Raw genomic sequence first — 15,698 nt, 5'->3', positions numbered from 1 at the left:
AAAATGAAAAAAAAATACAAAAGAAGAGCTAGCAAGTAAAAATTTAAAATGTAGGTTCAACATTGAGGTTTAATGAGTGAGATGTTGAAGGGAAGACAGATGAACTGAGTTTTGTCTCTGGTCAAGTTTCTGTGGACTCTGAAGACAGTGAGCAGAGGGACACATGATCTAGAATCACAGAACAGAGTAAAAATGTTCCTAAGTCGCTTTTTCCTAAATCTCTTCTCATTATTTTTCCAAATTCTTTTTGTTCGGCCGACCAGAGGATTTTTGGTGTGCCTTGAGGATTCAAGGCAAGACTTCTTCCCTGGCATTTGTGGCCCTTCTCCAGCTGTGGAGTTGAAACTTGTGCAGCTGTATTGAACTGCACCACTGTGAGGCTGAGAAGTGTTTTAAGAACTTGGAGAAGGCCAAGTTTGTTGACGCGTGCAACTGAACGGAGATTTGTTCACACCTTGGATATCGCACACAGTTGTGGCTTGCGGGGTCAGCAGTGCGCAGACAGATGCGTGGCGTCATTGGAATGAGGTCTCTGTACAAGTCTGTGAAGTCTAAATGAAGGCTTTCTACTTTCTATTTTCTGCTTTCTCCCATCTGCATTCTGCAAGGCATTAGCAAGGATCCAAGCATGGCAGAATCATCCCCATAACCTTCAGTGGGTGCAAGAAGTACATGGCAGTACGTCACTAGCGATAGTGTAGGACCAATATGGAAGAGCAACTTTTCTTGTCTCTTCGGCAAAGCAACTGTTTCATTTCCATCACAGAGCCTCCAGCAGTCATCCCATGGTGGACTGGGTTTGCATGTGTGACTGAGAAGATTTCCCTGAAGTGTCAAGTGATGTTACTGGATGTACTTACCAGCAATTCAAGTGATATGAACAGGAACATGTCTTTGCAAAATTTAACTGCATAGAAGCATAAGGAGTGAATACTCACACTGACGCCTTCCCGAAACAGAACCATCTGCATGATTTCTCCGGTTGCCACTGATCAGTTATTCCCAGAGGAGAATGAGAGCTTGAACAACTGGCTTCTTTCAGAAGAAACAGGCTTTTTTCTCTCGTGCTACTAGTAGACACAATCATTTTTCATTTTTTCCCAAAAGGAGACTTTTGCAAGTTGGTGTCTGATTGTAGCCTCTGCCCACTGAAGCACAATTTAAGCTTGCTTCTTTGAGCACCTTTTTCTCCTTTACCTTGTCCATTCTTTGAGCTGAATGCTGTTAGAGGACTGTCTGACTCCACATTATAACTCCTTGTTGCCTCTTCTGTTTTCCAGAGAGCACCAGCAAGATACCAGTATCAACAGAAGGGACAAAAACTTCTTCACGTAAGTTGAATTAACAGAGTCATCCTATCTCTCTCTCTTTATTTATTCTTGAAACTGCTTCTGCAGCTCTGAAACTGCTCCCTCTTAGCAGAGAACAATTCGCCTCCATCCAGTGCCTCAGTACCTGCATATCACCTTGAATACTAGACCTGCTTCAGGGACTGATGAATGAAGACGGATTAAGCATGCTTTTTAAATCCTGGAGCTGTTCTGAGGACGCTAACTTGGCCTGCAGTTGTCAGCCTGCAGCAGCCCAAGTGAAAAAGTATTTGAATTGTTAGGAACTGTGTTCTGAAAAAGCATTTGTTGCTCCTGTTCCTGTAAATCCTAGCAAATGCCTATGAATTTGCAGAGCATATAGACATATTGGTATTTCCTCCAGAAAATCTGTTGCCTAGACTTCTCTGTTCCTCAGGGCTCTACATACAATTCCTGACAGCTCTGCGGGGTCTGTGAATGTAGACAGGTAACTCACTGTCAGTAGTTTAACAACTTTTGAAGCTGCCTTGGCATACTAGGAGCCTTCTCCAGATGGTTTCCTTTCAGGCTGGTGGAATTTCGCTTTCACCATCCTGGCTGCGGTTATGGATTGCACACCTCCAGAGTTACTCCTGGAACTGACCCCCGTGAGAAGTCACTTTCGTTATTTTACCTTTTAGAGCTACTTTATATATGGCCACAATACAAGCAGTTGCCTCTACCACTGAGTTTGGCTGAGGGAGCTGTGTATAGGGGTTTGTAACCTGAGCATCCCAAGGATTTACAAGATGCACATATCCTGCTTGGCAAAGAGGCTGGGGTCCTGCTAGCTTTTTTGAGAAAGCTATGTCTGGCAGAGACAGGTTTTAGAGTGAGATGACAGCGTTTGTAGGCTAGATCAAGGAAAACATCATGATTGCCAGATTTTGCATTTAGCATGCCTGCAGCCTTTCCTTTGATGCATCTGCGTGTGTGGCGACCTACTTCTGAAATCTTGGCACTGCTGCCTGACAGAAGAGCCATTGGATGTGCCCGTATTCTTTCATGTTCTCAGTGGGGCCTGTCACTGGTGCCCTACTGGATATGTAGGAGACCACATAGCTAATGACAAGCGTCCTGTAACCATTGGAGCCATTTTGTTTAAAGGAGGTGACATGCTGGTCACCGACTCCACTGGGCTTGCCTTGCCTTCTCCCTTGTGCAGCAAGAATGCAGCCCCTGCACTTCACTCCCTTCTTTCCCATGAACTAAATTTCTTCTTCTTGAGTGGTCTCTTTCCTTGCTTATGTCCCTTCCAGTGCCTGCTGTTACAGTACTGTTCTTCTCTTTACTGCTATTGTGCCACCGGAGAGGAGGAGGCTGGGATGTTCAAAAGGCTGGCTGCATTCCTGATGGATCGCTGCACTGGCAGATTTCGTGCCAAGCGGCACATCACTCTTGTCCTGAAGGAGAACAGAAAGCAGTATGTTCAGTGGCTGCTTGTTGAGGTCTTCTAATGGAGCTCTGAGTAAGTTTTTGCTATGTGGCTGGAGCAGAGACCTGCTCAGTCCCAAACCTGCCAGGTACCATTTCTTACCCAGCCCTGGGTCTAGACCATGTCAGCTTTCTCTGCCACTACAGGAGTCTCCTGCTGACCAATAGTCTGGGATTTAGGGCACTGCTGATTTTTTTCCAGGTCTTGCAAATGCAAAGAAGTTATTAATGTGTTGCTTCTTTAATTGAAGATAGGCTATTGTGAGAAGCTGGTGTTTAAATCACCAGGAGCTAGGTCTCTTGAAGTATTGCTGCAGTTACTTTCTGGTGATAGGAGGACTTACAGAGCAGTCTTAGATTTGAAGCGTGGTTTTACTCTGCCTAAAAACTGACTCCGTAGGCAACAGATTCATCTTTTCTGCCTGATGTGACATGTTGTTAAATATTTCACCACAGAGCATGTGGTATGCCTGACCTGCTCCCTAGGATGCACACGCTGGTTGCTAGCCACCCTGACTTCCTTCATCCCTCTCCACAGTGGCACATCACATTGTCCCCTTAGGCAAAGTCCTCTCTCTGCAAACTCTTCTGTTCATCTGATAGTACTCCTCAAGCACACTCTTGAATTCTTTATTCATGCATGACACTGTATGTTTTGTTGGGCTCTAAGACACTGAAAACCCCTGCAGCCACCCAAATGCATAGCTCTGGTTTGCTGTGTGATTCAGGTTCCTACAGCTCAGGAGGTTCAGCCCAAGCTTCAGGCTAGCTTTCTTCTTCTGTTAACTTTTCTGAGTGCTTTCTTTGTGTGGTATGTGTTGAGGTCCATTTCCTTTAGCTGTCCTACAAGGTTATTTGCCATCTTGAGAATGCTGCTTCTTTTTTCCTTTCTTTGTAACCACTTTGGATCTGGTGCTATGTCCCGCTTTGGTCTGGAGCATGTCCTGCTCTCCCTTCCAGCTACAGCTCTCTGCAGAAGTGGTGGCACTCATGGACCCTGCCCTCTTTCAAGCCACAGAGGCCCTTAGCCATAGGTGTGATAGACCTGGAGGCCTGACTGTCCATCTGGAGTTATGTGAGAAGAAGATAAGAAGCTAGTGTTTCCTGGATCAGCATGTGGAGCTTCAAGACCCGCTGTTTTGCATTTTCCTCTGATGCAGTCACAAACAGCTGAAAACTTTGCTCTCGCTTTTGCCAGTTTTCTCCTGGCCTTCCCTCCCAGGACTATGGAGCATTTTTGTTGTAATTGATTATTCACAGCGTGCCTAGGACATGCTGTACCGACTTTGAAGTTCTTTGCTTTCTTGAGCTATCTCATTTTTTTTTCCCTCTGCTTTGGTGGGTTTCTGATTACTGAAAAAAAAAAAAATTAAAAAAGAAAACTCTACTGGGGGAAGATGTTCAGGCTCCTGCAATATGATAGTGTAGCTGTGGCTGTATTCTTACAACTTTGTTGTTACTTCTGTGTGTTGCAGAACCCATGCTTAGGATACAAGCTTCAACAGAAGGAACAAACACTTCCTCCTGTAAGTATATACAAGTTGTTTAACTTATTGATAGCACGACCCTCAAGTACATTTCTTACTCCCTAGCTCAGAAAAAAATCTGCTTCTGCCTCAACCTACAGTAAGGGGTCAGGACTGACTGAGTAGAATTCCTGCACTATAGATGCCGTTGTTATTTGCTATATATATTATAACTCTGCGCCATGTCCTTTGAGTATTGAGGGCTAAACACCTTCCTTCAGGGAGGTCAAAGGTCATGTTTGGGCAGGGCAAAGAAGGAGGAAACTGCTCCAGTGTTTCCTTCCTGGAACTCCCTTCCCTGTCCTCCGCAGGCAATGTATGGCTTCAAACACCGTCTCCTCTGCCTCCACAGCCCCTGGCTCTGGGGTAGCTGGAACATCTCAGGTCCAGCCATTCCCAGCTGCAGTGCTTTTCCCTTCATCCCCGTGCCAGCTGGTGCATGTTAGAGCTCCTCAAGGTCTTTTTCCTGTGCCCTGCTGCCCTTGGGAAAAGATGAGACATCTTTTTGTGTGTCTCTTCTCAGCTGGGACAGAGAATCAGAAGTAGTTCCCCTTCCTGGGGAAGAGAGGTTGTATCTCTGCTCATCTTGGGAGCACACTGGGAGCTGCGGGGCTACCAGTGAGGAAGGTGACTCTTTTCTTCATCTTTAGTGATGCTTCCCAGGGAAGCATGCTTTACAGCCGTAATCCAGTGCACTTTCACCCTTGAGAACTATCAGGTAGAATCTTCCAACTCTTTACTAGACCCAGATTCACTATCTGCCCAGCCTGGTTTTGAGCAGCCTGGAAGGACAATCAAAGTCAGTAGAGTTGTGGGAGGTAGGGTATTGACCTTCCTCCAAAGCAGTGAGTATTGCTGGCTGCCAGAAACGGGATGACAGGTGGGCTAGACCAGTGGTCAATCCACTTCAACAGTTCCAGTGTTGCTATAAAATATGGTGTGTGCTCTATAGCAAACTATACATAGATGCCCTTAACTCACATCTAATAGCTACTGTAGCAGCACAAGGGGGAATGGTCAAAGCCAAATCTCTAGACACAGTATTCTGAACATTTTTCATAATTTGTATGAGATACAAAAAATTAATTTTGTGGATTTTCTTCTCAGCTATCAGACTGACTAGTGTTAAAGTGTGTGTTGAAGGAATTTTAGAAATCTGATAGGTTATTTAAAAAAACTAAAACCTTTCTGCCGGCTATGTGAGAAGAGTTAACGATTTTGGTCTTCTTTTTCTTCTGATGCATAGCAGCAGGGTAGGCAGGAATGATTCCTGGAGCAATTTAAAACAGTCATTTCTTTCTCTTCTGTTCTCAGTTGCATCAATGTAAATCAGGAGTAGTACTATTCAAATCACTAAAATAAGTAATGGAGAAGAGAGACCAGTGTTGGATATTGCTGCCTGTGCTCAGCAGGAAAGGTAGTACAAAGCAGGAGGGAGCCAATGTTTATTGCTAGCAGATGTGAATGTGTACTCACACTACAGAATGATGAGGGAATTGAGTCCACATACTTAGTCTAAAGTTGCTTAGGGCTTTTCTTTTCTGAATTTCAGTGGGACATGTCCATTTCACACTTGTCACTGTCAATCTTATAACAGCTACAGGAGATAAAATAAACTGTTTCCTTCCACTTCTCAGACAATAGCAGATGTTTCAGGGAACATGCCAGCACTGTCACTGTTGGCCAGACGCTGGGAAAGACCTGGGAACAGCAAAGTGATTCAGTAGGCTCTCTCCCCCCAGGCTTTCACAAGTGAACAGACATATGTCATGCGTTGCTTTGGAGTTCCAGTGACAGACAAGTATTCAGAGAGCTAAAAGTTTAAAAAAATCCCATCTCTGTAAGACACTTCACAACCAATATCCCAAAACTAAAGGCCTCTCTACCCATTTATGTGTACATGTAACTACACTTCTCAAAATCCAGCCAGGTTTAAGAGTGTGGGCCTACATTGTTAAGCAAAGGAGAAGGGAAAGACTGTGACATATTCCCAACTTCACATAAAGGACTTGTGAGCAGGTTGGTGAGGGGTCAGTAATCCAAGAGCAGAGGAGGACATTCATGCTTTTATGTCTTGTTTCATAGTGTGAGACTTTGTGGCACTGATTGCTAACTATGCACCTGGCAAGTAGAAATGCTTCCCACCTTCTCTTCTACCCTAACCCTAGGGCTGTTCCATATTTATTTATTTTGTACTGTGTAATATCATACCTAAGTTACAACTTTCATTTTCATTGACAATAGAGCTCTATGTGATATGTTTTTTTCCTGCTGAGTGAAGTGAACAAACCAACAGCAATTGGACTCCTGTGTGCTCTCACTACCAAGGACTGCAGAGGCTGTTCTTAAGCACATCAGAACAATTTGGGGGTGGAAAAAATTTTTCCTCTCCTTGTTTCCAGGACTGCAGTGCTCTGAAACAAGTGCCTTATGACCCTATGACTGTCTTCTGCTCAGGAGTTGCAGTGCAAAAAGTAAATCTGAGGCTTCACCCTAGTGCCTTGGTGTTATGGGTTCAGTCAACTATGTATTTAAGACTAGAGAACGAAAATGTGGTCTTTTTACTATTGTGGGACATATTAAAGGAATCTTGTCTCCTCACATACATAAGGCAGTCTTCATTTTCTTTATAGAAATGGTCCCAAAACTTGCATTCTTGTTTGTAAGTTACAATATACCTGGAAAGAAATTAAAAAGCAATCAGGTTTCCTAGGTTAAAATCATCAACACTGCACACAGCCTCATGGTGGAGATATTCTGCAGGAATGTTTGTGTGGTGCAAGAGGGGAGAAGGGAAGTGGTGAGATACAGGGTGTTTACAGTGATCACAACTGCTGTTGGTGTGGGAGCCGTCTACAGCACAGTATGTGGGTGTGCAGACCCGCAGTGATGCAGCATCTTAGCTTACTGTTTCTATAGACAGTAACAGTCTGGAAACCCATGCTCTGAGGGCTATACTGGATCAAAAGCTAAGCATTTGTAGCAGTAGGAAATGAAGAAGTTGTACAGAGCCAAAGCCTGTATGAGTATATTTCAAACTCTTCATCACAGACAGAAATATTTGCTTAGTTGCACCTTGCAGCATTACCTTCATACCATTGTTTAGGCTGCCCACTAAGGGCTGCTTCCTAAAACGTCTGTGGAGCCACTTCCTCCAGCAAAGACCCAGTGTGTACTCTGTGCTCTGCATGTTTCAGACCTGATTGTCTTACACTGGGATTCTCAGTTCACATTTATCTGCTTCTGCAACATGGTGAGCCAGCAACCATGGCGCTGGATGTGCTTGGAGCATATTCTCTGCAGCATGCACTATGTATCCCGTCCACTATCTATCAGGTTGATATGATGCCTAGCTGGAGGCAGGAGTATGGATGAAGAACAGATAGGAGGTTGATCCTACCTTGCTTCTGGCTTCTTTTTCAGAAGAGTAAAGAGCAAGCTTGTTTAGCTTTTGGTTGGAGGGAGATGCAGTGTTGGCCATCTATCCCATAGATGGCTTTAATCTCATTTTGCCACAGACCTTGATGCTGCCCTCCAACACTTGGAAATTTAAAAAACAAAGATTAGTTGGAGAAGAAATGTGTGAGTTTGGACTGCTCATCTCTTCTCACTGGAGTTATTAACTTGCGAGCTCCAAGCCTGGCACAGCAAGACAGTCCTAATGCTTTGTCTTCTCATGGTGCAAGAACAGATTCCAACCTGTATATTAAATGGAGAGCAGATACAGCAGGTAAAAAGGAGGCATGCAATGACTTTTTGCCTGTCACATTTTCTCAAGTACAATACTGAGCTGCTTTGATAAAAAAGTTCCATTTTGAGCAGTAAAACCTTCTATGGCATGGTGTTAGGATCGTTGGTTTATAGAGTATTTTTAACAGGAACATTTTTGCATTACGAGGCAACCAGCCTGGCCAGTAAATCATCTGTGTCCTGAAATCTTAACAAGCAAGTCCAGTTTCTGCTCGTTTCTCCTTTCTTTCATCTCCTAAAAAGAACCCAGTCCTCCTCGCCTGTATTTATTTATGTAGTACCTGACAGGAGTCCACTTTCAAAACTCATCAGTTTTGTCTAAGAATCATACAAACCTGAATCAGTGCTTCTGGAAGACAGAAACCTTGAGCCCCTCAATGATACAGATTTTATGTGGCTCTTTCTTCTGCCTTTGGGATACTTATCCAAACCTCTAAAGACCTGATTTTTTTTGTTGCTATTTCAAGCACTTGTTTCAAGGGTCATCTTGATTTGTAAGAAGTCCTTAGACCACTCAAGTTGTCTTGCTATCTGATGTTTGGAGTGTTAGTTAGATTTCTTTTATTTTATTTTTTAGTAGTACTGTTGCACATGTACAGAAGTGTGCTTGTCTTTGGTGTGTGGCTAAAACTTGTGGAATTAAGAAAAAGCAGATGAAGGGTGCAACTCCACTCTCTGGTCTTTCCTATCTTCTGAGGTCCGTGTGAGTTGCAGTTCTTTAAAGATACAATGTGCCTTGGTTACCAGGTATCTTACAGTATGGCAGTCTATGTACACATGGCGTTTCTGCATTAATTCAGTTTACTCTGTTTTGTTTGGTTTCATTTTATTCTGAGTTTGACAGCTGTTAATTTCTAATATTCCCTCTACAACTGAGAGACAAAGAAGATGATAGTACTTTGGACAGTGCTGCAGCACAGTGTGTAAGGATCAGAAAAAAACAGGGGACACTGCCTAACCGTTGAACATGTGCTTAACTTCTTTCATCCTCAGAAGGCTCCACTGTCTTCTCATTAAAACCTACACTAGTGGCAGCTCAGTGACTTCTGAAATGCAGCTATGTTTGAGTGAAAGAGCAGAACTGTTTTAGGAGAGTCCTCGTAACAGGGCAGTGTCACATGGGGTGGAATGGGAAGAGAAGAATACTGTAACCAATTGAGAAAGCTGGAGGAATTCAGATGGTGAAGGCTATTACCCAGGTTGCAGTTATGCTAGCACAGCAGGACTGCCAACTCCTGCTCTTGTAATAAGTTAGTCTGACATCTTCGACTGCCAGCATTTAACTCATCCGTTCCAAGAGCTGAAATGCTGCTTCTCCAGCAAAGCCATATACCTGATGGCTTGGTGAGACAATGGGTCAGAGGAAAATGCTATACTACCCGATACATTTTGCTTTATTATTTATTTCAGTGGTTTTATTTTTCTGAGTAATCATCTCTGGAGGAAACACTTCACTTTGTTCTGAGGACACAGTGGGAGAGCAAGGGCAGAGTCAGATAACTAGTTCTTGTTTAATGTAAAATGAGTTTAAGCCTCCTGGTTAGTGAAATCCTACTGAAAGAGCAGAGGTGAAAACATGTGTCGATCCCCTGCTAAAACCTAGCACAGTGTGCAGTATTTTCACTTCTCCACAGTGGACACTGCAATGGTAATCTCAGTACCCTTATGATTTGATCTGGCATGACAAATCCTGTTTCCTGTATTTAAATTTCACAGACAGAGCAAACTCATGTGAACAGATAACATTTCCCAGAGACACAGCTTTCAACCTTCTGCATAATTCCCAATCTAAGGCTGGTGTGACATTAAAAGTCTGCTTCCAAAACACTTAATCTTGCAGGATTTTCTGTAGTTTCACTCTTGGTCCCCCAGCATTGCTCTGAAGGAGAGCTTGGGTTGGCATAGAGGACCTGAGCTGGGTTAGGCAGCTCTGCAGGGAAGTTTGTACATGTCAAACTTCTGAGATAACACCACTAGTAGAGAGTCAGTTCTCTTCTGTGGTAGAGTTTCTTGGGGTTTTTCCCTCAAGGTCAGAGAAGTAAAAGGCAGTGATGGATATAGGCAGTATTAAAATTGGAATAAGCTGGCGCAACAGTCACAAAGGAATAAGTGCAACAGTTTATATAGCTTAAACATAGCTGCGAGAGTGGAAGAGTTTTAAGGACATCACCTTTAGGTGTCTGTATATTTGTACATGTAAGAATAAATCTATAAGGCTAGCACTTGCCTCAGCATTTGTATGTGATGAGGCAATAGTGTTTAATGTATAAATATACATACCTATATAGGTTTAGAAAGTATATACGTGTGAGTGTGAAGACAATGATTTGGACCTGTTTATTTCAGGCTGTGCCTTCCTGCGGTCATGGATTACACCATGAAAAGCACTACCAGATGTGCAGCAGTCTGCTCTGCTGGCATACATGTCACAAAAACCACTTCAAATGTTTCTGTTGCTTGCAATATTTCAGGAAGAATTTCACAGGCCCATCTCCCATTTCCTTTAACATGTTGTGGATCATCTCCTCCTCTCCAAATTCCTAACAGAATCTCTTCCCGCCATTCAGCAAAAGGGATCAGTAGTTAATTTTTTAAAAAACTGCATATGTCCTCACTGGTGGAGTCGGGGAACTACCTCACAACAGGGTAGCTGCCCAAAAGCTGCATTGTTCGTTGGTCCCTTAGCTGGGTCTCAGAGGTGGGACACTTCAGGCTCCATTCCTAGCTTCTCTTGGGATCTCTGAGTATGTCAGGTCTCTGGTTCTGAGACCCTATAAGTAGCATGGGAATTTGGCTTCAAGGGGCTACGGGTAAGGCCTCATTTCTTTGAGGGTCTTCCAGAGGGCCTGATCATGGAAAAACTTTTCCTAACAGAGTGCTAGTTTATGCCTTTCTGACTTCTCCCCACTATGTTGGAGTGGCATGTACCATGTGCCCACCGGAGACCAGAATTGGCATCTTTCTGATTTGCCAGCATAGCATATGCTATACTGGAGGACATGAGTTTGTAGCACAGGGATGTGTTGATGGTGTGACCTTGGTGTTTTGGTTACTGTGTCTTCCATGGGAAGAAGTCCCCAGTGCTGTGACTGTGACAAAAACAAGTGCTCAAGGACTCCTGTTCACTGATGGCTATACCCTTTCAATTATGAACATAATTTGTGGTATTGGATCAGCCTTCTCAAAACCTTCACTCTTCCATGTAATTTCTGAGGCATCAAGGTAGTTCATGCTGAAGAAAAGTACATGATGGGCAGTGATACTAGCTGGGCAGAGATCTGTGAACAACATGGAATACATGACCTTGACAGAAGCATGCATCTATTTCAGGCACTCTGGTGAACCAAGATATATCATTAACCATACTGAAATCAAGAATGTCAGTGCTTTGTAGAAAAGCATAAAGGAGACAAAGAGCTCAAAGCGAGTGTGAAAAAAGGATACTCACAACAGACAAAAATGATGAACGTGTGCAACAGACAAAAATTGTGAATGTGTGCATCAGTACAGAATAGTATTTTTATTTTAATACAATAGGCAGTTCACAACTTTCCCCCCCCCCCCCCCCCGTAGCCCAGAAATTCTGTTCATGTCCCTATCTTTTACCTATTGTCCCAACAATACCTGCCTGGTACCTTGAAGAGATTTTGCCCTGAGGCACCCTGTTGTGTTAACCCCAGGAGAGACCAGCAATGCGAGGTCCTTTGTGCTCCTCAGGAGGCCTTTCTGTCCTGACAAAGACATGTTAGCAGCCCATTTTCTTGGGGGGGGGGGGGTAGTTTCTGTTATTTCTGCTTTGGTGGGAAAGATCCAGCAAAGAGGAAAGTCCCACACAGAATTTTAGTTTCAAAATCTGAATTACCCCAGTGAGCCTGGAGGTTTACTGGGCTCCCTTTGACAGAGGGGCACATACAGCTGGCTTTCTTAGATGGTGTGTTCTGGGCTTGCTATTCCACGTTCTGCTCGCGGAGACCTTAGGCTGCATCTGCTGTAAACAGAGACACTTCGTGGCATAGCAGGGCCCGAGACCATGAAAGGTTGTTTCAAATTCATGGTCTGGCAGTGGTAGTCTGTGACAAAGCAGAAACACAAAGCTAATTAAATACAAAGAAGTCAAGAGACTGGGTCCAGTGCTTTGTTTTCATGTTAAGCTTCCAATTTAAGCAGTTTTAGTCAACCACAAAAAGCAGATGCTGTTGTCTAGGGAGAAGGAACAAAATTTCTTTGAGAGCAATGGGGGAAGGGAAGATACTCCTCTGAGTTGTCTGTCCGGTCTCCAAAGGACTTTCAATTCCGCGTCAGGAATCCAGGGAATTCCTACTACTTTAATAACTGGAAGTGCCTTAGCATTCAGTTGGATCTGTTTCTAGAAGATGAGAGCAGAGGATAAGAAAGCAGTAGAAAAAAGATGAACAGAAAAGTACACTATTATCTTCAGAATAACTTGTAAAGTGTATGGCTTTGCATAAGTTTCCATTTGCTGAAGAATAACCACTTAATAAATTATGTTTTACTTCTTAACAAATGCAAACTACATGGCAGAAGTTATATTTTGAAAGCCATAGGCAGACCACTATATACATAAATGTGATCTTTTCATAGATGCATGAAAAAGCCATCACTGTGTCCCCTTATTAGCTTCTCCACAAACACAGTGGGACGCTATGGCTGAGACTCAGTTTAGACTGTAGCAGTTCCTACCAGGTAAATTAAAAGCAATATTCTTTCACATTCCTATTGTAGCAGTATGCTAACAGTGCAGTGGGAGCCAAGCTAAACCCTCGGGAAGAAATTACCATTCTATCCTTCCTGTCCACATCTCTTCTAAATTACCTTTTGGTAATCTCTCCTAACTGGATGCAAAGTGGGAAAGTTGTATCTCCTATGACTTTCATTAACAAAATGTTCCTGCAAGTTCCTAATGGTTTCTGCTGTTCTTGACATTCTCCCCCTGTGTACAGAGAGGAGAAGGAATTGCTGTAGTCACTGCAGCAGTTAAAGAGCAGCCTTTTACAGTGTTATCTTCCTTCTAGGTGTGCATCTTCGTAAATATTTAGCAGTAGTCAGCTAGTCAGTAATTTTGAGTTGCATCTGCAGTAGCATGGAAAGGCATTGCAAGGATCACAAAACACACACTCTGTTTTTGGTGAAATAAAGCTATGCCCTGGAGCAATTGCCCTTTATGAATCGTGTCTGATGGATGTATTTTCTTTCAGTGAATATATATGTATATAGGGGCTCTTGAATTTCTTCCCAAGATTTTCTTCTCCTGACTGCCCGCTCTTCATGCTAGTCATTTCAACTTCGTTATGGATGTGCAGAGCTCGTAGGCCTGATTAGCAGTTTTCATTAGTCACAGGATGCAGCTGTCTGAGATCTTTTGTCAGAATGATTCGCAGTTTTCCCTTCTACAGGGTTCTGGTTTTTACAAGGGAGGAAACTTTTCACGGCCCTCCAATTTCCAAACTGCATCAACCCTGTTGCAAGCTAAAATAGCATGGAGCATTTCTAATTTATGATCGATGGTCATAAAGGCTAAACCTAGGGTGCTAAGTGGACTGAGGCTAAGGAGTGAGCTGGAGTACTAGAACAGTGTTTGCCCATTTCATCATTAACAGGCTTTCTTGTGTCATTCCGGCTCACATCAACTACTGCTTTGCAAGTCACAGAAGCCCAACATGAAGGATTAAGTGCATCAAGACCTTTCCCAGGAGGCAGTATGGGTCCCACCCTACCAGCTTGGCTTGCTTCACTTTAAGCAGTCCTTCCACATCATCCCAACAGAGTTGCAACCCCTAAACACTCCCAGGTGCCTTTATAGCATACCAGAGGGAATTAATCATAAAGACATATTCATGCCGTAAAAATACCACCTGGGTGAGCTAACACATAGCTTTCCCCACAATTTACTCAGCCACAACACTTGTCCCTATACTGAAAGTATGATCCGTCACCATTGCTACTGACCAGCATAGGCATATCTGAGCAGTCAGGCTGCCTATCCCACCCCAGCCTTCCCAACCATGGTGTATTTGTGGGGCACAGAGCAGCTGGCATTACACCAGAACCCTCCTGAGTTTAGCAGCCACAGCCACTGCTCTTGAACAGGGAGCTAAGACAACACCTACTACACTCTAGTCCCAAGCCAACAGAGGAGACAACAGTTTTTCCAGCCCTGAGCATTTGGCTTTTTTGTTTGTTCATTTGTTTCTGTTTTGTTTATTCAGCACAGAAAAGCTCCTTGCTCCAGAGCTATAAATGTTCAGAAATTATGTTGAGTCAGGAAGGATTTGGCTGGACACAGCTCTGCAGGCTGAAGCTTTTACATACACTGTGTGCCACAGAGCTTATCTTGAAGTTTAGCATTTATACATGGGGTGGTAATAGCCCTTCGGTAGTTAATACAGTCAATATTTTTCTGAGGTTTATGAAGTGGAATCTGAACTTTATTACTGATATATTTCTGGTAATATTCACAATAATACAAAACATGATTCTTAGTAACACAGCCAAGCATCTGACAGGTATTTAGATGAGCTTTCCAAAATGTCAGCGGGCTTGCTGAGGAGTATTACTGCAATGGTTGGTTTTTAAAAGAAACAGATAAGCCATACTCCAAGGAAGAAACATGAGGGCATTTTTCCCATAATGTCTGATTTTGCAGGCAGATATCTAGCTATGAAAGCCACAGCTACCTACATTGTAGAAAACTACCCATTAGATCTACTGCTGCCAATTTTGGCACAAATTGTCAGTGGCTGAAAGTTTTTTCTAGTCTTCTCAAATTAGAAATGAGCTAACCACATGTGATGCTTTTATTTGTTTGAAATGTCTGCATTTTTATATATAGTAACTGAGGATGTTCTTTCAGTTGTAGCTAAAATTCTGTTGTATGCTTTTAAGCACTGGTGTCCAATGCCGTGGGGCATTAGTTCAACAGTTTAGTTATTGTTCTGAGAGAACAGTAGGTTTAAATGTCTGGTACTTTCACCTGATTAAACGCCACCCCCATGCTTTTTTGCATTCTAAGAAAGCCCTAAACTAGCATTGATTGTTTTGAATTCCTTAATATTTTATGTTATTTAAAGCAATGCAAGCATGGAGGGATTCCACTGACTCCACAGGACACGCAATGAAATAGGATTGGACTCCAGTCTTGCACTATACTTTTTGTACTGTTAGTATGACTTTTATTATTTCCCTGGAATGGCTCTTTCCTTCCATTTCCCACAGGGGAAATCTCTGGCTTAAAACAAGCTGCAGGCTATGTATAGTTCCTGAATATTTTAATGATCTACACAAAACCTGTTAGCTGCCACAGTGGTAACTAATACTTGACAGACAGTAGGGTAACAGTTGTTTCAGCGTCTGTGACAGGCCAAAAGAATCTTAAACACACATTTTTCAGGAAGGATGTAGAATTGCCTTGAGCAGCAGTGCAGCTCATTCTAGTGCATGTCTGTCTGTGTATTGCAATGCAGAACTGGTGTTTCGTTTCTCTGGTGTGAAGAGCTCTGAATCAGATGCTGCCCCTGGTTACTAGGCAAGCTAAATCTGCAGGCTGGACGCTTGTAACTCCATTATATATTTGTCACTTAGGAGGGAGAAGAAGGTTAAGATAGGTCCAGGGAAGGAATGC

General features: G+C 43.1%; 1 protein-coding gene across 8 annotated transcripts in view; it reads left to right on the top strand.

Annotated features, from left to right (window-relative positions):
* Window positions 1-15,698, top strand: part of NRG1 (neuregulin 1) — a 498,771-nt gene that overhangs the window by 357,407 nt on the left and 125,666 nt on the right. For 6 of the 8 annotated variants that reach the window (XM_075410880.1, XM_075410881.1, XM_075410882.1 and 3 more), the window contains 2 exons: window positions 1,281-1,331; window positions 4,259-4,309. The exons of 1 other annotated variant lie outside the window; for it this stretch is intronic. In XM_075410880.1, coding sequence (XP_075266995.1) covers window positions 1,281-1,331; window positions 4,259-4,309 — 102 coding nt within the window. The remainder of the gene's footprint in view (window positions 1-1,280; window positions 1,332-4,258; window positions 4,310-15,698) is intronic. One more of the 8 variants, XM_075410883.1, reaches the window with a different exon arrangement.

Source organism: Opisthocomus hoazin, chromosome Z (genome assembly GCF_030867145.1).
Source record: "Opisthocomus hoazin isolate bOpiHoa1 chromosome Z, bOpiHoa1.hap1, whole genome shotgun sequence".
NCBI classification, from domain to species: Eukaryota; Metazoa; Chordata; class Aves; order Opisthocomiformes; family Opisthocomidae; genus Opisthocomus; species Opisthocomus hoazin.
This window is presented reverse-complemented; position numbering and strand designations above follow the sequence as displayed.